At 42.9% G+C, this 27,182-nt stretch overlaps 1 protein-coding gene across 5 annotated transcripts in view; it reads left to right on the forward strand.

Moving 5' to 3' along the window:
• PDE8B (phosphodiesterase 8B) overlaps window positions 1-27,182 on the forward strand; it is a 227,044-nt gene that overhangs the window by 80,563 nt on the left and 119,299 nt on the right. For 3 of the 5 annotated variants that reach the window (XM_047778158.1, XM_047778154.1, XM_047778156.1), the window contains exon 2: window positions 20,101-20,160. In XM_047778158.1, coding sequence (XP_047634114.1) covers window positions 20,101-20,160 — 60 coding nt within the window. The remainder of the gene's footprint in view (window positions 1-20,100; window positions 20,161-27,182) is intronic. The other 2 variants (XM_047778155.1, XM_047778157.1) reach the window with 1 other exon arrangement.

The following is a 27,182-nucleotide window of genomic DNA, read 5'->3' on the forward strand; positions in this document are numbered from 1 at the left end:
TATCATTGCCTTAACCCTGAAATAATTATTTTAGCATTTCTTAGATTGCAGATCTGTGGGCAATGAATTGTCTTAATTTTCCTTTGTCCAAAATTGTCATAAGTTGTTGTTCCTCTGTATTCTAGCTCCACAGTTTCTTGTGAACGTTTAGCAGGTATTTGAATCAGTGTCCCATTGTGTAATGTGTCGTTTTTCTCTGGCTGCTCTTTTCCTTAAGGTTTCAGCAGATTATTTGTATGGTGTAGCTTTCTTCATCTCTATCCTGTCTGTGATTTGCTGACTTCTTAAATCTGTAAACATATGTCTTAGCAAATTTGGAATGTTTGTTTGTTTTGGCTTTTTGACTTTTCTAGGGCCGCTCCCATGGCATATAGAGGTACCCAAGGGTCTAATGAGAGCTCTAGCCACCAGCCTATGCCACAGCCACAGCAACACCAGATCCGAGCTGTGTCTGCGACCTACACCACAGCTCATGGCAATGCCAGATCCTTAACCCACTGAGCAAGGCCAGGGATTAAACCCCCAACCTCATGGTTCCTAGTCAGATTCGCTAACCACTGATCCACAACGGGAACTCCTGGAATTTTTTTAGCCCATTTTTTCCCCCCAACTACCTTTATCTCTCATTCCCTCTCTTTTCTCTATCTGGGACTCCAGTTACCAATATGTTAGCTCTTTTGATATTGCTCACCAATCCTCAGGTCTGTTTATTGTTTTCAGCATTTTTCTCTCTTCTTCAGATTGAATAACTTCATTGATCTACTTTCATGTTCATGGACTTTCTTCTCTAATCTCTATTCTATTAATCCCATCCAGTGACTGTTTTTGATATTTTGCTTTTCAGTTCTAATATTTCCATTTATCCTATTTTGTATTTTTTTATTTTTGGCTGGGACTTCTCTTTTCATTTGTTATGAGCATCTTTTTCTTTCCTTCACTGAGCAGAATTATATAGCAGCCTCCAAGTCTTATCTGATAATTCCAATATCTGGGTCATCTCAAGGTTGCCATCATTTGTATGATGAACATTGTCTATATGTTAGGAGTCTCTGGAATCTGTTATAGTCTAAAGAATGTTGATTTGGGGAGTTTGTTTTAGCAGGCAATTACCTTGATTAACTTCAAAGGGTCAACACTGTCATCTGAGGTGGATAGCAGCTCAAACCTCAGTTAAGCTTTTATTATCTTTAGCTGGACTTCTTCGAGTACTCTCTGTGCTTGTGGTTCAGGAGTCAGCAAGAGATTTGGGCAGAGTGTAAAATTCCCCTTGCTGGTCCCCCCCTGGCTGGCATTCTCCTTTCACTCTCTAGCAACCCTTATTGCCCCAGGCTCCTCCTCTGGGTTCGTTATGCAAGATTGGTGGTGAACTATCAGAGTCTGATCCTCCCACGCCTATGGTGACTTGTTGCCTGCCCTCAAGATAAAGCTGAAAAACTGGGAAATAGGTTCTGGACTCTTTCTCCAAGTTTATATTCCCATCTAAAATCTACCTGTGTTCGTTCACTCTCTGGAATCCTCAGGTTGTCATTTTTTGTCTCAAATTTATCATTGTTATCAATGAGAGAGTTGGTGGTTTAGGAGTTTATTACTATTACCATTAATGTTAAATACACTAATATATTTGTATTTAATGCTGTTATCTTACTGGAAGTAGAATTTCCTTGAAATATTTTTATTTTTTAAATTAAAAAAATTTTATTTCTTTTGTGGCTGCCCCTGTGGCCTATGGAGTTCCTGGGCCAGGGATCAGATCTGAGCCACAGTTATGGCCTATACCACAGCTGCACCAATACTGGATCCTTTGTATCCAGCGTGCCGGGCCGGGGATCAAACCTGCCTACCAGTGCTCCAGAGACGCCACCAATCCCGTTGTGCTGCAGCAGGAACTCCAAAATACTTTTCAATTGGAAATATGAAATCAGGAAAGGGGCTTTGAGCAGCCTTACACCTGCAGCCATCATCATTCTTTTTTAGTAGGGTATATTTGTGGGTAAGTGTGAGAAGCATTGAGTTTAATTCTCATTTTACAAAACCGATACCCAGAGTGATAGTGTATCTGTCAAAGTTCTCACCGTTAGTTACCGTCTGGGACAGAACATAAACCTTTGATCCTCAGTCAGTTTTCTATTACACCTTGATGGCCCCTATTTTATTATTATTTATTTTTATTAGTATTACAATTATTACTATTATTATTATTACTATTATTCAGAGACCCAGACCTCCATCTCAGCTCTAAGTAGATATCTCAGTGGTCCAGGAAGATCCTTCTAGTTTAAGGACATTGTCCTTGACTTACCTAATCATATCTGGGAGTCACCTCTTACCTGCTTTCCCCTTCCCTCCTTCATTGCTTTTGGTGTTTTCCTCTGGATTTTTACATTGCCACTTCTCTCTTGTCTTTGACCAATAGGTAAATCTACACTGAATGACATATGTTCTGGTAGAGTCTCTTTCTGCTTCATTAGCAGGTCTTCTTTGATGGCTGGATCTATTATGTCAGATTCTGCAAAAGACTTTGGAGAATAAGATATAAAGGAAAATGATAAAAATGAGGCATTTCAGGAAATTTTTAAACTCATGATTAGCCTCTTTATTTTTTAAAAATGTATTATCTCAGAGTTCCCAGGTGGCCTATCTAGTTAAGGACACGGCATTGTCACTGCTATAGCTCATGTCGCTGCTATGGCATGGGTTCAATCCCTGGCCTGAGAACTTGCACATGCCATGGCACAGCCAAAAAAAAAAAAAAAAAAATTCATAAACTCTTTCAGAATTGCTGAAAAAGGCTTTTAACGTTTGCGGTTTATCTGCCATTCTCTCAAGCACATCGTATATATTTATAGGTCCTTATATTAAATTGTGAGCAGAATCATGAGTTAGAGATTGGAGATAAAGCTGACCACAAGTTAATCTATTCCAGTGTCTACATTTTGAAAGGCCTGCAAATGTGGTGCTCTATGCTTCCATTTTGGGAGGCAAAGCATTTTCGTGGTTACTGGGAAGAAACAGTGGGAGCCGAGCGGAGCTATTATTGGCCTGGCAGCCTGGAGACCTTGATTTTAGCCTATTGTGACATCTTACTAGTGTATGACCTTGAACATACCACATGCCCTCTTAGGTCTTATTTGGCAATCTGCAAAATTAAAGGCCTAAAGAAGATGACTCCTTGGGAGCCTTCCAGTTTCCAAAGTGTTGGAAAGTCATCCTTCACCATGTCAGTGTCTAGGAGACTGTGAAAGTGAAAATGTGAAGTTCTTGGTTTTCTGTGATTTTGGGGGGAGAGGAGTGGTAACGTTAGCTAATCTAGAAGTTGACATTTGTGTTTTATGTAAGCAAGTCAAATGTTTTGGGACTACATTTTGATGCAAGCTGAAGAAGGAGCTGAGGTTCTGAGGATCCAGCGTAATAAGTAAGATTACAAATGTAAGGCACCTGTTTAGTTTTTGGCTGACAGCAAGGCTTAGTAAAGATTTCCAAAAGAATGAATGAGATGAGCATCATAATATTTATCATTTATCAACCTCCTGCTGTGCCAAGCACTGGAGGTACATCCATAAATAATCCAGACCTGGCCTCTGCCCTCTCCCAGGGGCATGTATTATTACCCCTTAGTTACACCTGGGGAAAAAGAATTCCAGATTTGGTGTTGTATTAAAAGCCTTTTGAATAGCAACATTGGCAGCATTTGATCTCCAGCAGCCCGCATTTTGTGCCAAGGAGCAGAGTACTCTTCCACTTACCAAGAGCTTTTTCAGTTTTTTTAATGATGTATTAAGCTAAACTACCCACTCACCAAATATCTGTGAGTCTTGGTGTAGCAGATGGATTTGGGCATTGGGTGTTGGGACGCATCCTATCACAGCTGCTTATTTATTGGTTCTCCAACCGTGGTTGGATGGGGTTGGCATCTGTCTCCTAGGGTCCTCTTCCCTCCGACAGTTTGTGGATATGGCGACATAACTGTCACATGACAAATACAGGCGTACCTCGGAGATATTGCGGGTTCAGTTCCAGACCACTGCAATACAGCGAATATCGCAATAAAGGGAGTCACATGAATTTTTTTGCTTCCCTGTGCCTATAAAAGTTAGGTGTGCACTATACTGTAGTCTATTAAGTGCACAAAAGCATTATGTCTTAAAACAACAATGTGGAGTTCCCATCGTGGCTCAGTGGTTAATGAATACGACTAGGAACCATGAGGTTGCGAGTTTGGTCCCTGGCCTTGCTCAGTAGGTTAATGATCCAGCATTGCCATGAGCTGTGGTGTGGGTCGCAGATGCAGCTCGGATCCCGAGTTGCTGTGGCTGTGGCGAAGGCCGGTGGCTACAGCTCGGATTAGACCCCTAGCCTGGGAACCTCTATATGCCGCGGGAGCGGCCCTAGAAAAGGCAAAAAGACAAAAATAAATAAATAAATAAATAAATAAATAAAAATGCTTTATTGCTGGAGTTCCCTTCATGACTCAGTGGTTAACGAACCCAATTAGGGTCTATGAGGATGTGGAATTGATCCCTGGCCTCATTAAGTGCGTTAAGGATCATTGCTGTGAACTGTGGTGTAGGTCGCAGATGCAGCTCAGATCTGGCATTGCTGTGTCTGTGGTGTAGGCTGGCAGCTGTAGCTCTGATTCGACCCCTAGTCTGGGAACCTCCATATGATGCACCTGTGGCCCCAAAAAGACAGGACAAAACAAAAAAACTATTGCTAAAACATGCTTACCATTTATCTGACCATGCAGGGTTGGCACAAACCTTCAATTTGTAAAAAACAACAGCAAAAAACCAGTATCTGTGAAGCACAGTAAAATGAAGTGCAGTAAAATGAGGCCTGCCTGGATTATGGTAGGTGTATAAACAGAAGAATGAGGATAGCAATTTAAAGAGTCTCAAAAACCGTTTTATGGTTCTAACCATATAAGTTCCCCAGGCCCAGGAAGGCATTTGGTGTGTGTTTGGGGATCTGGGGTCCCTGGGACAGTTTTCCTCTCCCTCCAGCAAGGAAAAATACTGATTTTCTCAGACTTTTAACAGCACCTAAGGGGATTATCATTGTAAAATCTGTAGAACTTGAACAAAAGTGGAATCTCGTTTTGATTTGCATTTCTGGATTGCCAGCGAGGCTGAGCATTGTTGCATAACTTTTTACAGCCTATTTTTGTGTTTGTTTTGTGAATTGCCTGTCCTTTACTGTCACGTTTTTAATTGGGATGCTTGCATTTTTTCTGATTGTCTTATTAGAGTTTTTAAAAAACTCTTATAAGGGTGCCCATTCCTTTTACATCATATATTACTAACATTTTTTATATTTTATATGTTTATATTTTTAATATATATTTTAACATTTATTATGCTTTTTATATATTTATTAGTAAAAATCTAACAAACATTCCTTTAGTGTTTGTGTCCTTGATATTATTCTTAGCAAAGCCTTCTAGGCCCCTTGAAAGACATGTGTTCACTTAAATATTTTATTAATATTCTCATGTTATTTTTTTCATTTCAAATTTTTTTTTTTTTTCTTTTTAGGGCCTCACCTGTGGCACATGGAGGCACACCTGTGGCACAGGCTAGGGATCCAATCGGAGCAGCAGCTGCTGGCCTGCACCACAGCCACAGCAACGTGGGATCTGAGCCGCGTCTGTGACCTACACCACAGCTCACGGCAACACCAGATTCTTAACCCACTGAGAAAGGCCAGGGATCGAAGCTGCATCCTCATGGATACTAGTCAAGCTCGTTTGTTAACTGCTGAGCCACAACGGGAACTCCATATTTCAAATTTTAATCTGGAGTTCCCACTTTGGCGCAACAGGTTTAGCAGCTTCTCTGCAGCACCAGGTTGCAGGTTCAATCCGCAGCCTGGCACAGCGGGTTAAAGGATTCAGTGTTGCCATAGCTGCAGTATAGGTTGCAACTGTGGCTCAGATCTGATACCTGGACCAAAAATTCCATATGCCACAGGGTTGCCAAAAAAGAAAAAAAATTCACACACACACAAAACTAAATAAATAAAAATTTTAATCTGTCTGGAAATAAATTTGGATATATGTGATATGCGTGGAGCTAATTCACTTTTTTTCACATGTTAACCAATTACCCTATCATTGAAATTATTGAACTGTCCACCTCCCCGCTAATGTAAAATGACAGTTTTACTGTTTATTAAAATCATACTTCTAACACGGCATGGTTCTAGCAGAAAGATCAATGAAAGGTAACAGAAAGCTTAGGGATTGAAAAATATATACATTTTTCTCATCTATGTTCATGTGTATAAGTGTTTTCCTAAGCTTTCTGTTATCTTTCATTCAGCTCTGCTATAGAACCACACTGTTTTGGTGGTTGCATCTTTGAAGTCTGTTGTTACATCTAGCCAAGCAAAGTAACTCTTTAAAATTTTATTAGCCAGTTGCTGACAGTTACTCTTCTACATGGATTTGAGAATCATTTTGCAAATTAAAAAAGTTGTGCCAGGATATTTATAGGAATTAATATATCGATTGAATTAGAGGAGGTGACACTTAAAATAGTGACTTCCCATCCAGGATAGCACAAATTCCATTTATTTCAGTCTTTGATGATACTCAGGTACTCTGGCGTGTGATATCATATTCAAATCCAAATCAAGCCATGTATTAGCTTGTATAGTAGTGAATAATTTTTTCCCCAGAGACAGGAATATTGTAGGTGGTCAGCAAACATTTGTTGAAGAAATGTTTCTTTTGACAACCAGGGAGAATTAAATGAGAGAGAGAGAGGAGCCTTTTCTCAGCATTGCTAGAAGAATCCTGAGCTAAAACTTTGATTGGCCCAGCCTAAGTCATCTAAGTACCTCAGCAATCACTGTAGGGAGGGAAGTCAGTGCTTAGCCATATTCATATAAACTCATGTTTCTCTTTAGAACCCATATAGCTCCCCAAACAGGAGTCAGTGACCCCTAGAAAGAGAGAAGGCGGGGATGCATGTCGAGGAGGCTATCAATAAAGGACTTTTTAAAAGGAGTGTTGAATTTTATCAAAATGCCACCTAGGCGTCTCTTGAGATGACCATGTGTTGGTTTTCTCTTATTGATGATGGTGAGTTATGTAAATAGATACCCTCATATTCAGTGAGGAGAACAAAACCTACTCAGCTACACCCTGTGGAAGCACTGGAGGTTGTGGGAGAACAGCTCCTTTTTCTTCTCCTTCTTCAGGATTCCTAGACTTCCTGCCTCTCCTCAGCCCTTTGATGCTGGTGTCTCCAGAGTTCTGCCTTTGGTCTCCTGCTCTGAGTGATGGCATGGTTTTCACCCGCCTCTCCTCTGTGCTGGTGTCGCTGTCTCTGAGCTTCCTACTCATATATCCCACAGCCTGACAAGTTGGGCAGACCAGAGGCATCTCTCACGTCTAGCACATAATTCAGCATCCCCCGTAAGCCTGCTTGGCCTCTTGTATTCTTGGAAGTCTCGCCCAGTCATACCAAAATCCTGAACTTCCCGCTTTTTCCTGTCCCTTGCCCATACCTGTCTCAGATGAGTTTATGATCCATACCAGCCTCAAATTTGTCCTCTTCTGTCCCTCACCACCACTCCTAGAGCAGGCACCCATCATCTCTCTCTCTCTCTTTTTTTATTTATTTTTTTGTCTTTTTGCCTTTTCTAGGGCCACTCCCATGGCATATGGAGCTTCCCAGGCTAGAGGTCTAATTGGAGCTGTGGCCACCGGCCTACACCACAGCCACAGCAACGCCAGATCCGAGCTGCATCTGCAACCTACACCACAGCTCACAGTAATGCTGGATCCTTAACCCACTGAGCAAGGTCAGGGATTGAACCTGCAACTTCATGGTTCCTAGTCGGATTCGTTAACCACTCATCTCTTGTCTACACAGCGATTCTCAACCTTTAGTGAGCCTTGCAGTCACCTGGAGGGCCGACTCATCCACACATTGCTGGGCCTACCCCGAGTTTTTGACTCAGCAGGTCTGGGATGGGCCTGAAGGTTTCCATGGCTATTAAGCCTCAGGTGATGCTGATGCTCTTGGTTCAGGGATCACACTTTGAGAACCTCTGGGCTGGATCATTTGCAGCAGCACCTTTCTGGTTTCTGGTCTTCCAGTCTTGATCCCCTTAATCTCTCCACACCTCAAGCAGAATGATCCAGCTAAATAGTTATCCAGCAGTGCTACCCCTTTATCTTCCTGTTAAGCTCACGCTTCTCACCACAGCAAGGCTCCTTCCTCCCTCTTTGGCTCATCCCCATCCACAGACCCAGGCTGCCTGCTCTTCTTCGCCATTCCTCCTGCTATTCCATAGGCCTGAAATGCCCCTCCCATGATTTCACCTGCCTCATCCTCACCTGCCTTCCTCATAGAGCTCCAGCGTGATTTTCCAGAAGTTTGCTTGAATTCCCAGGTTGGGCTAAATGAGTCTTACCTGAGTTCCCATAGGACCCTGCGGAGCCTGCTGGCTTAGTTCTTCCCTCTTTATTCAATTGGTTGCAGAGGACTGTGCTCTCAGATGAAGGCATTTAACTCCTCAAGTACCAACAAGTAAGAACCCAAGGCCTGTCGGGAGATGCTAATGGGCAGAGCTTTGGCTTCCATTTCTCCTTCTGAGTTTGTCATTCTGCCTCTTCTCCAGCCAAGAGAAGAGGAGGATGTGTGGGGATCCGAGATAGGCTGTGAGTTTGAATCACCTTCTTAAGGAAATGTACTTTGAATAGAAAATGGTCTTGTGGGGCTTAAGTAATCTATTGCTGTGCTTAGGAGTTTTCTGTTTCTCTCTTTCCCAGTGGATAGGTTTATTCTCTATCCCTTTCTGACTCTCTGGGTTCTGGGAGGAGGAGGGGGTGCTATCATGGGTGCCCTTCCTCAGCTCAGCCAAACACCCATAAAGAGACCACTTTCACCCTCATGGTACTCCCTGTCCTTCTCCCTAAATCTTAAAAAGTACTATTAGTATTTTTTTTTAAAGAAGAAAGGTTGTGGGTGTTGTCACCTTGGCTTTTGATGTAAGCCGTGGTGGATACAGGGGGCCAAGCACTGTGAGGATCTGCTTCCCTCCTTGGTGAGATAAAGGAGAGGGGTGCAGGGTCCTGGGGACCTTCAGGGTACACCCTGCCGGTCTGGAGGTGGGGGGCAGGTTGTGTGTGGCCATTCCTTGCTAAGTTTCTAAAAAAGCTGGGGTTCTAATTGTATAGTATGTCACTGATGTTTTACATCTGAGGATGTGAAGTTTTTATGAATAACTTTTTGGAAATCAGGTAAGCAAAATTCCTTTTCAACAGAGCGGGCATTTGCATGTTGTGGATGACTTCTCATGAGTTTCTTATTTTTAAATGGGATGTATTGAAATGGGATTCGCTTCTAAATGGGAGTCAGCGCCCCGGGGAGATTCATCACTCCTGGCATCCTTACAATCCGTGGGCTCCAGGTCTGACAGTGGCCGTGCCCCCAGTGTGTGTGGCCCTGCCACACCACCGTCAGGAAAGCGAGGTCAGCTCTGGTGTGGTGCCAGAGGCAGCAGAAAGTCCAGTGTTGTTGCAGTCACCAGGGTCCTAGCATGAGCTTCTCCTGGAGCCAAGCAGGGAAGACATTGGGTCCTGGTTCTCTAAGGTGATTTGAGCTTATCAATGATAAAGCGAGGGCAGAGGCTGCATGGATAATTGAAATCCACAGGAAATCACTAAACCTCATTTTTAGCAGATGGGTTCTGTTTCCTTGTGCATCACATCTATTTACCAGAAGTGCTGACCATGTCGCAGCACTGCCTCATTTTAATATCACCCCTTCCCGCTTTCTCCCTTCTTCATTTAATGTTAAGGAGGCGGCATACAGCAGGATCGAAGGGCATCAGAAATACTTGGGTTTTTCCACAGTCCGGGTAATTGCCTGCTGAATAATCGGAGATCGGCGTGCTTTGCTTGTCCTCTATTCCACAATGTAATTTTAAAGGCTTGAAGTCATCCGGCTGTTTCTATTATCAGTAATATCCCTAATAAAAGGAAGGAAGCTAGTGGAGGGATGTCACGTTTTGCGGTTGCCTTTAAATTCCTCCGTTCTCCAAGTCAGGCCCCAAGTTTGACCTTTGGGATCTGGGAGTGGTGTTATGTTGACACACATGCCTGGCCCAGTGACTCTGTTGCTGAATTGTTAGGATCATGAAAGCTTGATGCCCTGATTGTTGCATGGCACGTATGATGTATAAAGCCTTTTAAGGAGTTCCCATCCTGGCTCAGTGGTTAACAAATCCGACTAGGAACCATGAGGTTGCAGGTTTGATTCCTGCCCTCACTCAGTGGGTTAAGGATCCAGTGTTGCCGTGAGCTGTGCTGTAGGTCGCAGAAGTGGCTCCGAACTGGCGTTGCTGTGGCTGTGGCATAGGCTGGCACCTGTAGCTCTGATTCGACATCTTGCCTGGGAACCTCCAAATGCCGCGGTTGTGGCCCTAGAAGAGACAAAAAAAAAAAAGCCATTTGACGTAATGAAATATTGAAGTGCAATTAGGGTCCCCCCACCCCCGCCCCCCAAAGCTCATTGTCTCTAAGGCTTTCTTGGTCTAGCCTCCTTCAGGTACTCGCCATTCATGGCTTGCATTCTAGACCCCAAAACAGAAAATAGACTTTCCCCATACAATGAAAACCTCTAGTCTACAACCACCAACAGTTTGGCACTGGGAAAATGTCTCACTTTTCTGTGTCTCAGTTAACTCACCTTAAAATAAAGTTGTTATTATTCAATGGGAAAAAATTCAATATATTTTAAATTTATTTTGTGGTATCGAAGATAATGACAAGAAAGTAATTCAGTAAATACCCATGTGCTCATTATTCACTGCTTAAAAAAAAAAACAAAAAAACAGTGGTGAATAATACTTGAAGCCCCTGGTGTTAGCTTTCCTGAACACCTCCCCTCCCCACCAGCAGGACCACCTGCCTCAATTGGAAATTGATAAGCATTTCTTTGTACTGTTGTAATGTATTCCTAAATTTTATTCTGTATTGTTTTAAACATTTTAAAACCTAAGTGGTGGGGTTCCCGTCATGGTGCAGGGCCAACAAATCCGACTAGGAACCATGAGGTTGCAGGTTCGATCCCTGGCCTTGCTTAGTGGGTTAGGGATCTGGTGTTGCCATGAGCTGTGGTGTAGGCTGCAGACGCGGCTCGGATCCCGAGTTGTGGCTGTGGTGTAGGCTGGCAGCTGTAGCTCCTATTGGACTCCTAGCCTGGGAACCTCCATATGCTGCAGGTGAGGCCCTAAAAAGCAAATAAAATAAAACAAAACCTAAGTGGTATTCTAAAGCTTTTTTTTTTTTTAAACTTAATGTTTGTGGCAGTCATCCATTTTGAATGAGTAGCTGCCATGGATTGCTTTTCATTGTTGTCTAATATTCCACTGTATGGATATTTCTTAATATATTGATTTTTCTGGTGATGGACATTACCGGATTGTGGATTAGGCTTTTTCTGAATTTGGGTTATAAATCTGCTCCAGGTGTTCTTGGAAGTACCTCCTAATAGACTGTAGAGATCCATTCACAGAGGAGGTAGGTTCTAAGATGTGTATTTCTTCATCTTGACTAGAAATCCCCAAAATGTGGTTCAAAGTGACTAAACCAGTTTTCACCCCCAACCAAAAGTGTATGTGTTCCTGTGGGTCTACACTTCTTGACCTTGCTAAGGACTGTTTGACTTCTTAATTCTTCCATTCTGTGGATCAAAGACAGCTGGTTGTGACCAAGTACCACACTGTAATTTGAATTTTTATTTTCCTGATTACTAAAGATTGAGCATCTCTTTATATTTGTATTTCCTCTTTTGTGGATTTCTTTTCAAGTCTTTTGCCCAACTTTTTGGTTTTTGTTTGTTTTAAGGATTTTGTTCTGGTTACTAATACTCGTTGGTTTCATGTATTGTAGATTTAATTTCTCAGGTTACCCCCCCTTTTTTTTCTCTTTTATGAGAGTGTTTTTTGCCTTTGGTAACTACAATTTTAAAATTTAAGTCAAATTTTTCTTTTATGGTTGTATATTTTTATGTGTAGATATTTCTATGTTTGTGTTTTTGTGAAAAAACCTCATGCTGCCAAATTAATATTCTAAACAGCAGAGCATAAAACACAAAGTTGGTAGCTCTCTCACCCACTGTGAGTATCTCATGACTATGAGTAATCTCCCATATATATAACGTGTGTGTGTATGTAACAGAAAAAGGCTATAAAAATTTTTATTTGGATTCTAATTTAGGGATTCTGTTTTGGGGGAATAATTCATCAAATGTAAAAGACTGTATGTTTCTCTTGCCTAAGTGATAATCTTGTATTTTTGGAGGGGGCATCTGGAAAAAATCTTTTAGGTCTTTGGGTTCAGGTGCGATGGCCAAGTCTGGGTGGGTGTTGGTGCCTTCCTCAAGATTAGGGTTTCATATTCATCTGTTGCATAAATGAATATGTCATTGCATCTGAGGTTGACAACAGACGTGTCTGCTCGGGAGAATAGACTAGTGATTCTCAACTCTGGTTCCACCTGAGGAGACTCAAAAATACTGATGCCTGGGAGTTCCCATCAAGGTGCAGCGGAAACAAATCCAACTAGGAACCATGAGGTTGTGGGTTTGATCCCTGGCCTGTCTCAGTGGGTTAAGGATCTGGCATTGCCGTGAGTATAGGCTGGCAGCTGTAGCTCCAATTGGACCCCTAGCCTGGGAACCTCCATATGCCACAGGTGCGGCCCTAAAAAGCCACAGAAAAACACTGATGCCTGGACCTCATCCTTAGAGATGCTAATTCTCTTAATTTGAAGTAGGACCCAGGCATTGATACATTGATGAAATTCCTCAGGTAATTCTAATATGAAGCTTAGGCTGAGAAATTCTAGGTCGGAGAATTGGAAGCAAGAAGGGGTGGGGGGATGGGGCCCACCTGTTGGGTATTAAAAGGTCCAGGGCAGCAGAGTCGCCAGGAGGCAGTAGAGTGGGAATCAAAGTGGGATGAAGGCTGGAGGCTGGTGTGAGGTCAGAGCTGATCAGGGCCTGTGGCTGAGAAGAGATGGAAGGAGGAAGGATGCATTTTGGATGGTTCTGGGGATGGCGGGCCTGGGAGGTGAGGCAGGATGAGCCAGGGGTGCCCAGTCTGGAGCAGGGGTGCCCCGCCTCGAGGTCAGGCACGTGGAGGCTGCAGTGCTGTGGCCTTTCTTTCCCACCAGAAGCCAGAGGGCAGGCCTGGGCCTATTTGAGAGGCACAAGTCAAATACACCCTTTGTGGAGCCAGAGCTCAGAGGAATAAAGAAAGAAGGCTGCCCTGGGAATGGGTCAGGGACAGTGAACACCTTAAGAGCTAGAAGCAGTATTTAAAAATCAGAGCCCCAGGGAAAAGTGTGTGATTGGGTCACTTTGTTGTATAGAAGAACTTGGTGAAACATTGTAAATCAACTATGCTAATAAAAAAAAATTGAAAATCAGAGGCTACGGGGCAGCAGGCAGCACTGATGAAAGTCATGTAAAAGTAAAAATGGGAGTTCCTGTTGTGGCTCAGCAGTAAAGAACCCGACTGGTATCCACGAAGACATGGGTTTGATCCCTGGCCTCAATCAGTGGGTTAAGGATCCAGCGTTTCCATGAGTTTTGGTGTAGGTCACAGACGCAGCTCAGATCGGGCGTTGCTGTGGCTGTGGTGTAGGCTGGCAGCTCCAGCTCCAGTTAAACCCCTAGCCTGGGAACTTGATATTGCCGTGCATGCAGCCCTAAAAAGCAAAAAAAAGAGTAAAAAAATAAACATGATCTTTATGATGGAGTCTCCCTCTCATGAAGTGAAGTGGGTTTGGCTCTGACCTTTGCCTGTGTGGACACCTGTGTGTGACCACTCAGTAATGCAGGTGATGACGAGCAAAGAGTTGTGGAAGGTGGGGCGGATTCAGGCTCTGAGCTTGTTTTCGGAAGGAAGATGTTAGGGAAACTCTCTGCCCACCCGACACAGGCACACACTGCTTCTCCTCTGTAGTCTTGGTGGCAGCCGTGTTAGCAGCAGCATGTTCTAGTAGGGTGGGGGCAGGGAGTGCCAGGTGCTGGATCCATGCGGAAAATTGGAATAAAGTTGAGAGAGCCACAAAGAGATGGTGGCGGCGTCCGAATTCATGCTGCAGAATGTGGTGCATTAGTGGAAGAGCTGCGAGTGTGTTGGGAGTCGGGGGAAAATGAAGTCTCAGTCCGGACTCTTGTTCCTTAAAATCTGTGTGATCTTAGGCCGTTGAATCCTAATTCCATTTATTTATTGAGCACAGGCATTTGCTGAGCACCTTCCAGATGCTGGGGATGAATTGTTTTGTTTTTTTGTTTTGAAAAATGTTACTGTGGTGTAGTTGATTTACACTATTGTGTTCATTTCTGCTGTGCAGCAGAGTGATTCAGGCACATGTTTATACCTTCTTTTTCATATTCTTTTCCACTGTGGTTTGTCACAGGATATTGAGTATAGTTCCCTGTATGATGTGGTAGGATCTTGTTGTTTATCTATTCTGTATCTACCAGCTGGCATCTGCTAATCCCAAATGCCCGGTCCTACCCTCCCCCTCTCCCCTCGGCAACCACAAGTCTGTTCTCTATGTCTGTGAGTCTGTTTCTGTTTCATGGATACGTTCATTTGTGTCATATTTTAGATTCCGCATATGAGTGATAGCCTATGACACTCGTCTTTGTCTGCCTGGCTTACTTCAGATACCAAATTAGACTTCAGTCTAGGAAAGAGCAGAGTAAAAGAATTGTTTTCTTTAAATGAAAGGAAGCTCCTGGAAATAAGAAATGGTGTCCCTGCACACCCAGCAAGATTGGGCCATCACAGAGACAGACAGCAAGATAGATACTGAGGTCTTTAGGTCCATCTGGATCTTTAGGTCCGTCCATGTTGCTGCAAATGGCATTATTTCACTCTTGTTATGACGAGTAATATGTCATTGTATGTACATATACCACATCTTTATTCATCTGGTTTTTTTTGGGGGGGGGGGCACTTAGGGTGTTTTCATGTCTTGGCTATTGTGAATAGTGCTGCAATGACCATTGGGGTGCACATATCTTTTTGATTAAGGGTTTCTCTGGATATATGCCCAGAAGTGGGGTTGCTGGATCATATGGCAAATCTATGTTTAGGTTTTTTTTTTTTTTTTTTTTTTTAAGGAACCTTCATACTGTTCTCCATAGTAGCTGTACCAGTTTACATTCCCACCAACAATGTAGGAGGTTCCCTTTTTTCTACACCTTCTCTAGCCTTTATTATATGTCACCTTTTTAATGCTGGCCATCCTGGCCTGTGTGAGATGGTACCTCATTGTAGTTTTGACTGGCATTTCTCTACGAATTAACAATGTTGAGCATCTTTTCATATGCCTGTTGGCCCTGGGTATATCTTTGGAGAAATACCTAATCAGGCCTTTTCCCCATTTTTCAATTAGGTTGTGGGTTTTTTTTGTTTGTTTGTTTTGTTTTTTTTTTGTGGTTGTCACTGAGTTGTATGAGCTGTTTGTGTCTTTTGGAATTTAAGCCTTTATTGGTTGGATGATTTGCAAATATCTTTTCACTGGGGATAAAATTGTGAAAAAGACAACATCTGTGTCCTCGAGACACTCAAAACTTGCCCAGGAGAAAGATACTTAAATGGATGATTAAGTAGATGCTATGGAGCACAGTGGGAGACCTGAGCAGGGGGAATTATGAGTCCAGCCTGGGTGTAGAGAGTGGGGCACTCGAATCCCCGCCCTCGCCCCCCCCATCCCCCGCCACAAGCTTTGCTGCCTGAAGTTTCACTTCCTTCTTGTTTAAAGGAAGTTCTATACCTGGAGTCCAGGCTATTTAACACAATTCCTGCAGCCCCCGAGAGCTGTGGCAACCAGAGGATGTGCTGCAGGGACAGGTAACCAGCCACCTCAATGGCCTCCATTGCTCTCAAGACCTAGTCTTTCTTCCGTTTACCCTGCACCTGCTGCTTTTTATCTTGGAGTTCTCTCTCCTTTGAAATGAGGCCCAAGCTGTCTGGGGGTTGGAGGAAACTTTTTTCTTGACCCCTGTGGTGTATTTTCCCTGCCCGCTTTCACTGCTTTAGTGCCTACTCCTAGCAGTGTTTTTGTTTTGCTAAATCTTGGTTTTTAGCTATCCAGAAGGCAGGCAAGTGGAATGGTTTTTTTCCCCTCTAGTATAAATCTGATCCTGTTAATCCTCTGCTCAAAAACCTGCAGTGTGGTTAAGTGCCTATGGATCAAAAGGGATATTTTCTTCCCAGAATCCTCCAAGGAACTGACCTGTTGTCTTCCCTTTCACATTTTGTAATCTAGCTTCTCTGGATACTGGTCCCTTCTCCCATGGGCGTCTTTGCATTCTTGCCTCCGTGCCTTGGCTTATGCTGTTCCCTATGCCTGGAATTTCCTTTCCCAGCCTGGTCTCCTCTTCCTGTTCTTCATGACCCACTCATCTGCCTGAAGTCTTCCTTGATTTCTCCACTTTCAAAACCAGAATGGTGATCTCCCTTCTCTCCACCTCACAGTCTGAGGGGAAGTATTTATCAATCAGAATTCTACCTCTTGCTCAACTTTTAAACAAAAGCCAGCAGTAGAAATTTGCAGACCAACAAAGTGTGAACTAATTGGCCACTCAGAGACCCTCTAGGAAGGAAAAGATGTATTCCCAGTTGCACACTCAGGGGCATAGGTTGCTAGCTTGAAATCAGCTAAGGTGAAAGTGTTTATATCATAGGCTCAACAAATGCTACAAAATAGGATTTTTTTTTTCCCCCTGAAGAGCCAGCTCATCTGGAGGTGAACTGGTACCCCTGTTACCTGCATATGTGTATGTGAGAGTGTAGGTGATCATGCCACGCACATGTGTACACATGAATATTTGACACACTATACCTGTCAGACAGTAGAACTGCACTATCGGCCAGCAGTGCCTCCTCATTCAGTGGCTGGGGAGAGCCGTGTGGTCAGAGTAGCTGGGAGGCGTGTCTCTCTTCACCTTCTTGTCTCATCCTCCTCTCCTCTCCAAAGCTAGGATTGTCATACCTATGAGCCCCACCTCCTCCTTGCTTCTGTGTCTTTGGCAAACATGGTCCCTTCCTGGAATCCGAGTGAATATACTAATCAAGGATCTGTGTATCTGCAGTTGCTCAGAGTTTGCTCTTTGAAGTAAAGAATCTTGGCTCGGCTATACAGATGTCACTAAATAGCCTTGTGTTTCTGTTTGTGATTTGTCCTGGATAGAACGGGAGTTTCTGTTGTGGTACAGCAGGTTAAGGATCTGGCGATTTCTCTGTGGTGGCATGGGTCAATTCCCAGGCTGGTGCAGTGGGTTATGGATCCAGTGTTGCCACAGCTGCCATCTGGGACCATACCTGCTTCTGGCCATGCCTCCGGCCACCCCTTAGAGCCTGCAAGGAGAGGGTCTGGTTCTGTTGCGAGAATTGCTGTCCTGGCAGAGTTGAAAATGGCCCATTTAGGCCCGTTCCTGTCATGGCTCAGCAGAAAGGAATCTGACGAGGATCCAGGAGGACACAGGTTTGATCCCTGGCTTCTGCTGGATTAAGGATCCAGCATTGCTGTGGCTGTGGTGTGGGCCAGCGGCTACAGCTCTGATTTGACCCTTAGCCCGGGAACCTCCATATGCTGTGAGTATGGCCCTAAAAGACCGAAAAAAAAAAAAAAGGAAAGGAAGAAAATGATGGCCCATTTAACAGCCTCAAACATACGGGTTCCTTCCAATTATATAGGATGTGTCGGTTGGGAGGAAATGATCCCGATTTTCAGCAGTCTCTGCCCACTTCCAAAGTGAGTCGTGTTTTCTTTTATTGCTTTTAAACTTCGATTGATGGCTTTTCTTTTTTTTTTTTTTTGTCTTTTTAGGGCCACATCTGTGGCATATGGAGGTTCCCAGGCTAGGGGTCCAATTGGAGCTGTACCTGCCGGCCTACACCACAGCCACAGCAATGCGGCATCGGAGCCGCATCTACAGTCTACACCACAGCTCATGGCAACACCGGATCCTTAACCCACTAAGCGAGGTCAGGGATTGGACCTGCGTCCTCATGGATACTAGTCAGATTCGTTAACCACTGAACCACGACAGGAACTCCGATTTCTTATTTCATTGATTTGCTGCCCCTGGCTGGCCCTGTCTAGGGCCGGTTCTGCTGGAGAAACTGCAGGAAGCCTTGTTGCACAGGGGTTTCTCTTTAGTAGAGGCAGTTTACCCATGGGCTGTCGCAGGAGGTGCAAAGATAGCTCAGATGATCAGTCCCATTTATCTTTCTGTCCCAGATTGCTTTCACTTCTTAATCATTAACTTTTTTAGCAGAATTCTGGCAATTGTACTGCTTTTGAAGGAGAGGGTTTCGGATAATAAAAACCGCCTTTAGGGTGAAGCTGCGTGGGGGGAGTCAGAGTCCCAGTAATGCAGGAGGGCTGGTGACACTCCTTTTCCAATGGCATTCTTGGGGCTGTGCGTGGATGTCAGGCGCTGGTATTGGGTGGAACACCTTGCACGTTTTCCTTGGCTTGTTTTGCTTAAAGAAAAGCATCTTGAGTGTGTGGCTTTGGCCTGAAGACAGCAGCGAAACACTGCAGGCGCTTGCCGCAGGTCCATGGGCTCAGGGACCCAAGGGACTGTGCCAGGCCTGCTGGCAGGACCCATGCTCAGGAGATTGTGCCCCTGGCAGAACAGGAGAACCCACCACAGAAAGTGGGTGGAGGGATCCACTTTCCAGAGGAAAAGACTGTTGGCAATTTGTGGTCACGTTTTGGAGAAGTTTCACACCAGTCCCCCTGGGAGTGAAAGGGCAAGAAAGGAGAAAGGGAAATGTTGAGTCTACAACGTCTGATGTAAAGAACACTCTGTTTTTCTTGTCAAACTGATAAAGCCTCCTCTGACCCTTGGGTGGTGGCAGCATCTGGTCCTGTGAACTCTGATGCTGGCTGAAGGTGCCCCATCTGACTCACAGGGGCCAACCCAGTGTGTTGAGTGCAGGATAAGCTTCTAAATAGAGGCCAAATGACCACAGCCTCGTAGAGAAAAGCAAACCCTGGACCCATGGAGGTGAGGCCATGACCTTCAATCCAGTTGTCAAGAAAAAATTCATTTTTAGAAATCCAAGTAATGTAATTAAAAAGCAAGACAAATATTAGCTCTGTGCTTGCAGCCAAGGGCAGTCGGGTAGTATTGGCCAGTGAACACCTAGCCTGTTCTTGAAGTCTGGGGCAGAGTTCAGCTTTCTTTTTTTTTTTTTTTTCTGTCTTTTTGCCTTTTCTAGGGCCGCGCCCTTGGCATATGGAGGTTCCCAGGCTAGGGGTCAAATTAGAGCTGTATCCACCAGCCGCAGCCACAGCCACGTGAGATCAGAGCCACATCTGTGACCTACACCACAGCTCACAGCAACGCTGGATCCTTAACCCACTGAGCGAGGCCAGGGATCGAAACTGCAACCTCATGGTTCTGAGTCAGATTTGTTAACCCCTGAGCCACAACGGGAACTCCGAGTTGAGCTTCTTATGATCATGGTGTGGTTACTCATTTTATTTGAGGAGATAAAACTGAAAGGAATTATTTAGTCACGGTAAACATGAGTAAGAGTAAGCTGTTTATTCCTCATGAAGATTAAAAAAAATGAAGATAAAAAATAAGATCTAAGTATAGGTTCAGCTCTTAAACCTTTAGACATGCTTTAGCGTCCACCTATGAGAGAAATTTTACTCTTTGGAAATTTCAGAATAATAACAGCCTGGCACAGTGCGCAGCATAGTAGGTGCTCAGTAAATAATTTTGAGTGGTTTTCTCCACCATGAAGAGGACATGCTTATTGTAAAAATCCATGCACTTCAGGTACAAATAACCTGAAATCTACCACTTAACCTTGGGGGCTGTTTCCTCCCCAATATTTCAATGCGCAAAAGCGTATATATTCTTTTACGAAACCGGGATTGTACTGTATGTGCTGTTTTATAAACTGTTTCTGTGCCAGTGAGTTGCATCCTTTCATGTAGCGGCTGCAAAGTGGGATGACGTCATATCCGGTCTAAGGAAGACTGTGAATTCCTGTTGTTGATGCCTTGACACATCTCACACTCTTTCCTTTATCTAGCAGGTCTCTTCAGCAGAGGTACGCATCGGGCCCATGAGACTGACCCAGGATCCTATCCAGGTAGGCTTCTGTTCCTCTGGAGGGCCTTGGTTTCCAGAGTGTGTGGTTGCAGGAGCACCAGCCGAGGGGCTCTTGTACTGTAGGGGGTGGCTGTCCTTGTCCCGACATGCACGCCTGCACATCCATATGTGGTATGTGTGTATATGTCTGTGTGCAAAGGCCTGTTTTTATTTATGTCATACTTGAAGAATCAGCTTCTTTTCTTTTTTTTTTCTTTCTTTTTTTTTTTTTTTTTGGTCTTTGGTCTTTTTTCTTTTAGGGCTGCACCCATGGCATATGGAGGTTCCCAGGCTAGGGGTTGAATCGGAGTTGTAGCCACTGGCCTTTGCCATAGCCACATCAGATTCGGGCCACATCTGCGACCTACACATAGCTCATGGCAACGCCGGATCCTTAACCCACTGAGCAAGGCCAGGGATCGAACCTGTGTCCTTATGGATGCTCATCAAGTTCATTAACCACTGAGCTATCAGCTTATTTTCTTGAAGACAAACATTGCTCCATCATGGGTAAAAATAGTATAAATAGGTAGGTTGCATGGTGGGTTGTGAGGGAGAACATCTTTGCACCAAAAAACTGGTTGCACATGCTGCTTCTGCAGCCAGAAAGGGAAGAAGCCATGTGTGGTAAAGGGCAGTGACCTTAGATACACTGCTTCATTTCTCCCTGCAGGGTACTGTCTACAATGTGGAGATGGTGGTTTTCTCATAGCAAGTTGTAAGTTCAGTGAAATAGCATCAGGTGCTTTGGACACTGCCTGGCACCGGAAGGTGCTCAGTGATGATAACTGTTGTCCCTTGGTGACTCTGAAGCACCAGGGGAACAGGCTCCAGGGAGAGCAGGGCCAGCCCCTACAGCACTGACCTCCCTCTCACAATGACAGCAACCATGTCTTGGCTGCAGCCTCTCCAGCTTCCCTTTCTATCCCCTTTGAGGAAATAGGTGTGAGAGGTGATTGGTAAATCCTCATCAACCTTCCTCCTTGGAAAACGGTGGCTTGTCAGCACCTGGAAGCTCGGCCTGTACTTGGGACAAGTGAAGATGCAGGAAAGATGTAAACAAACCAGTGAACAGATAGATGAAAGTGAAAAACCAACCAAAGAACTGTACTGTTTGATTTATGAACAAATGGAAAAAAAAAATTACCATTGCTTGGAAAAGGAAATGCAAATTGAGGAAAAGGAAAAAAACAAGAGATTTAAGCTTGGGAAAATGGGATGAAAACAAATTTAGCAGCAGAGGGAGATAGGAAGAGAGAATTTATTAAAACAAACATAAGCCACAACTATTTATATAGAATACAAACAAGTGGAAAATTCCATTATTTGTTCTGGGAGCATGGAATTTGTGGTCCATTTTGTTTTGTTTTGATTTGTTTTTTTTCCCACTTTTTATCCCTTTATTTTATTTTTAAATTATTTCCCCAATAAAATTTTTTTTCTACTGTATAGCATGGTGACCCAGTCGCACAAACACGTACACATTCTATTTTCTCTCATCATCATGCTCCATCATAAGTGACTAGACATAGTTCCCAGTGATACACAGCAGAATCTCATTGCTAATCCATTCCAAAGGCAATCGTCTGCATATATTAACTGCAAGCTCCCAATCCGTACCACTCCCTTCCCCTCCCCCTTGGCAACCACAAGTCTATTCTCCAAGTCCATGGTTTTCTTTTCTGTGGAAAGGTTCATTTGTGTCCTGTATTAGATTCCAGATATAAGTGATATATGGTATTTGTCTTTCTCTTTCTGACTTACTTGAGAGTCTCTCGTTCCATCCATGTTGCTGCAAATGGCATTATTTTGTTCTTGTTTATGTCTGAGTAGCATTCCATTGTGTATAGATACCACATCTTCCAAATCCAATCATCTATCGATGGACATTTGGGTTGTTTCCATGTCTTGGCTATTGTGAATAGAGCTGCAATGAACATGCGGGTGCATGTGTCTTTTTTAAGGAAACTTTTGTCTGGATATATGCCCAAAAGTGGGATTGCTGGGTCATATGGTGGTTCTATGTATAGATGTCTAAGGTACCTCCATACTGTTCTCCATAGCTGTTGTACCAGCTTACATTCCCACCAACAGTGCAGGAGGGTTCCCTTTTCTCCACACCCCCTCCAGCATTTGTTATTTGTGGACTTCTTAATGATGGCCATTCTGACCAGTGTGAGGTGGTATCTCGTGGTAGTTTAGATTTGCATTTCTCTAATAATCAGTGATGTTGAGCATTTTTTCATGTGCTTCTTGGCCATCTGTAGATCTTCCTTGGAGAAATGTTTATTCAGGTCTTTTGCCCACTTTTCCATTGGGTTGTTGGCTTTTTGGTTGTTGTTGTATAAATTGCTTGTATATTTTAGAGATTAAGCCCTTGTCAGTTGCATCATTTGAAACTATTTTCTCCCATTCTGTGTGTTGTCTTTTTGTTTTCTTTTTGGTTTCCTTTGCTGTGCAAAACTTGTTAGTTTGATTAGGTCCCACTGGTTTATTTTTGCTTATATTTCTGTTGCTTTGGGAGACTGACCTGAGAAAACATTTGTAAAGTTGATGTCAGAGAGACTTTTAGTTTTAATTCATTTAGTGGGTGGGTATTACTATCTCATGGTAACTTAAATTTGCATTTCTCTGTGACTAATAATGTTGGGCAATTTTTAAATTTGCTGATAGGCCATTTAAAAATATCTTTTGTGGGAGTTCCTGCTATGGTGCAGAGGGTTAAGGATCTAATGTTATCTCTGTGGCAGCTCAGGTTACTGCAGAGGCATAGGTTCAATCCCTGGCCTGGCACAGTGGGTTGAGGATCTGGTATTGCTGCAGCTGTGGTATAGGTGCCATCTGTAGCTCTCATGTGATCCCTGCCCAGGAACTTCCATATGCTGTGGGTACAGCCAGTAAAATAAAATATTTTGTGAATGTTACGTCTTCTGCCCATTTTTAATTGGGTTGGCTTTTAAGAAGTTACTGAGTTGTAGGAATTCTTGATGTATTCTTGTTACAAGTCCTTTGTCAGATTTCCAGAATACTTTCTTCCAATCTGCGGCTTTTCTCTTCATTTTCATAACTTTGGTATTTGAGCAAAAATTTTAGTTTTAATGTAGTCTCATTTATCACTTTTTATGATTGTTGCTTTCTGTGTTCTAAGAATCTTTACCTAATCCAACGTTGAAGATAATTTTTTAATTTCTTCTGGAAGCTTTGTTAAATTTTAATTGTAGATCTATAATCTATTTCAAGTTCATTTTTACATATGGTACAGTAAAGAGACCAAGGCTCTCCTCCTCTCCATACTGATGACGAGGAGTTCCAGGTCCACTTGTTGAAATGACTAAAGTTTTCCTTCCCCCATTGAATTACTTTGATGCTTTGTTAGGGATTCTTTGATACTTGTTGCAACTTGTTGGGTAGCCAGTAATGTAGTAAGTTTTGAAATTTTCCACAAAAAACGTTCTGAAAGATGCGTCTCTGTTTGTTGAATACAGTGTTCTGTATCCATGAATTAATGGAAATTGATTAGCAATGCTATTCTAACCACCTCTCTTTAAAAAATTATTTTATTGAAGTATAGTTGATTTACAGTGCTGGGTTAATTTCTGCTGTATAGGAAAATGATCTAGGCACATATTTATAAATGCATTTTCATATTCTTCTCCATTAGGGTGTATCACAGGATATTGAATATAGTTCTCTGGGCTGTACAATATGACCTTCTTGTTGATCCATTCTGTATATAGTAGTTTTCATCTGTTAATCCCAAACTGCCAGTCCATCCCTTTCCCCACCTCCCTCTCCCCCTCAGCAACTACAAGTCTATTCTCTACATCTGTGAGTCTGACTCCATGTCATACTTAAATTCATTTATCTCATATTTTGGATTCTACACATAAGTGATATCACATGGTATTTGTCTTTCTCTTTCTGACTGACTGCACATAGTAGGATACTCGCTAGGGTCCATCCATGTTGCTGCCAGTGGCATGATTTCATCCTTTTTTATGGCTGAGTAATATTTTCCATTGTAAATTTGTACCAGATCTTCTTCATCCCTTCATCTGTTGGTGGACATGTAGTTGTTTCCATGTCTTGGCTATTGTGAATACTGCTGCTGCGAACACAGGGGTGCCTGTATCTTTTGGAATTAGAGTTTTGTCCAGATGTATGCCCAGGAGTAGGATGACTGGATCATATGGCAACTCAATTTTCAGTTTTTTAAAGAACTTCCACACTATCTACCATAGTGGCTGCACCAGTTTGCATCCCACCAACAGTGTAGGAAGGTTCCCTTTTCTTCACACCTTCTCCAGCATTTGTTATCTGTAGACGTTTAATGATGGCCATTCTGGCTATTGTAGTTTTGATTTGCATTTCTCTCATAACTGGCACTGTCCAGCATCTTTTCATGTGTCGTCTTTGGAGAAATACCTATTTAGGTCTTCTGCCCATTTTTCAGTTGGGTTATTGGCTTGTTTTTGTTACTAAGTTGTGTGAGCTTTTTGTGTAATTTGATAATTAAGCCTTTGTCAGTTGTATGGTTTGCAAATATTTTCTCCCAGTCTGTAGGTTTTCTTTTCATTTTGTTTCCTTTGCTGTATGAAGACTTATAAGTTTGATTAAATTCCACATGTTTATTTTTGCTTTTATTTCTATTGCCTTGGGAGACTGACCTAAGAAAACATTGGCATAGTTTATGTTGGAGGATGTTTTGCCCATGTTCCCTTCTAGGAGTTTTATGATGTCATGTTTTATATTTAAGCCATTAAGCCATTTTGAGTTTATTTGTATGTATGGTGTGAAGGCACATTCTAATTTCTTGATAGACGCAGCCGTCCAGCTTGCCCAGCACTGCTTACCTAAGAGACTGTCCTTTTCCCATTATAATTTTTTTTCTGCTTTGTCTGAAATTAATTGGCTGTAGGTGTGTAGGTTTATTTCTGGGCCCTCTATTCTGTTCCATTGATCCATATATCTGTTTTTGTGCCATTGCTATAGTGTTTTGATTACTGTAGCTTTGTAGTATTGCCTGAAGCCTGACAGGGTTATGCCTCCTGCTTTATTCTTTGTCCTCAGGATTGCTTTGGCAATTCTGGATTTTTTTTTTTTTTTTATGGTTCCATGTAAATTTTTGGATTGTATGTTGAAGTTTTCTGAAAAATGTCATAGGTAATTTGATAGAGATCTCATTCAATCTGTAGATTCCTTTGGCTGGTATGGTTATTAATTCTTGCAGTCCAAGAGCATGGGATGTCTTTCCATCTTTGAATCATCTTCAGTTTCCTTTCTTTTTTTTTTTTTTGTCTTTTGTCTTTTTGGTTGTTGCTGTTGTTGCTGTTATTGCTATTTCTTGGGCCGCTCCTGCGGTATATGGAGGTTCCCAGGCCAGGGGCCGAATCGGAGCTGTAGCCACGGGCCTACGCCAGAGCCACAGCAACACGGGATCCGAGCCGTGTCTGCAACCTACACCACAGCTCACGGCAACGCCGGATCGTTAACCCACTGAGCAAGGGCAGGGACCGAACCCGCAACCTCATGGTTCCTAGTCGGATTCGTTAACCACTGCGCCACGACGGGAACTCCTGGTTTCCTTTCTTAATGATTAGTTCTACTATCTCTATCTTAATTTTTTGACTCTGTTCTATCAGTTTCTATTATAGTGGATATGTCAGTATCCTCAATATTTCTTAGTATTTTCTGAGGTTTTGAGTCTGTCATTTTATGTATATCCAAGTTCTGGATTGTTGTACATTCTTGGTAACTGTTCCTTTTAACTATTCCTTTTATTACTGTGTAGTGTCCTTCTTTAAACTTCTGCCTTAATTTCTATTTTATTTGTTAGTAATATGGCTGGACTAGCTTTCTTCAGTTAATATTTTCTCGATAGATCTTTTTCTGTTTGCATTTTCAGTTTTATTTATAACTTTATGCTAAAGATCCCCCCCAAGCAGCACATCGTTTTATTTTTCTAAAACCTATTCTGATATTTTGACTTTATTCTGGTTACATTAAATATGATTACTGATACAATTAGTCTTATTTTCTATTGTCCATTGTCCTTTTTATTTTTTTCTTATTTCTACTTTTTGTCAAACTGACATAGTTTTCATAATTACCTTTTATTTTCTCTGCTTTATTTATTTTTTTATTTGTTCTTTTAGGGCTGCACCCATGGCATATGAAAGTCCCAGGCTAGGGGTCGAGTCATAGCTGCAGATGCCAGCCTACACCACAACCACAGCAACCCCAGATCCAAGCTGCATCAGTGATCTACACCGCAGCTCACAGCAATGACAGATCCTTAACCCACTGAGTGAAGCCAGGAATTGAACCCATGTCCTCCCGGATACTAGTTAGGTTCATTACCGCTGAGCCACGACAGGAACCAGTCTCTGGTTTAGAAGCTATAGGTTATGCTTCTATTTTAAAGTTACACTTAAATTGTTTTTAATATGTTTGCATAGCAGTCAAATTTTTAACAGCCTCAAGTATAGTGTATTTCTGTCCTCCCAAATACACTATCATCCTTTGTAGTATTTAAATATCCCATAATGCCCTCACTCCCTCATCACAGAAACAGTTGCCTGTAATTTTGGACTTACTGTATTTACTATATTAAATCATAACCACATATTTTAAATTTGTGCTCCTAAGCTATGAAACTTAATAGTAAAACTAATGCCATGAACCAGCACAAGAGATGGAATGTTTCCATTGTTATCGTGGACCCTGCCTGGTTCCTGTCACATGAGTTTGGCCCCCATGACAGCAGATACAAGTCTGGGAGGGTCCGTCAAGGGTCGTCTCTGGGAGTTCCCATCATGGCTCAGCAGAAATGAATCTGGCTAGCATCCATAAGGACACAGGTTCAATCCCTTGCCTCGATCAGTGGGTTAAGGATCTGGCTTTGCCATAAGCTGTGATGTAGGTGGCAGATGCAGCTTGGATCCCATATTGCTGTGGCTGTGGTGTAGGCTGGCAGCTGTAGTTCCGACTGAACCCCTAGCCTTGGAACCTCCATATCCTGCA

This window comes from Phacochoerus africanus, chromosome 4 (assembly GCF_016906955.1).
Source record: "Phacochoerus africanus isolate WHEZ1 chromosome 4, ROS_Pafr_v1, whole genome shotgun sequence".
Taxonomy (NCBI): Eukaryota; Metazoa; Chordata; class Mammalia; order Artiodactyla; family Suidae; genus Phacochoerus; species Phacochoerus africanus.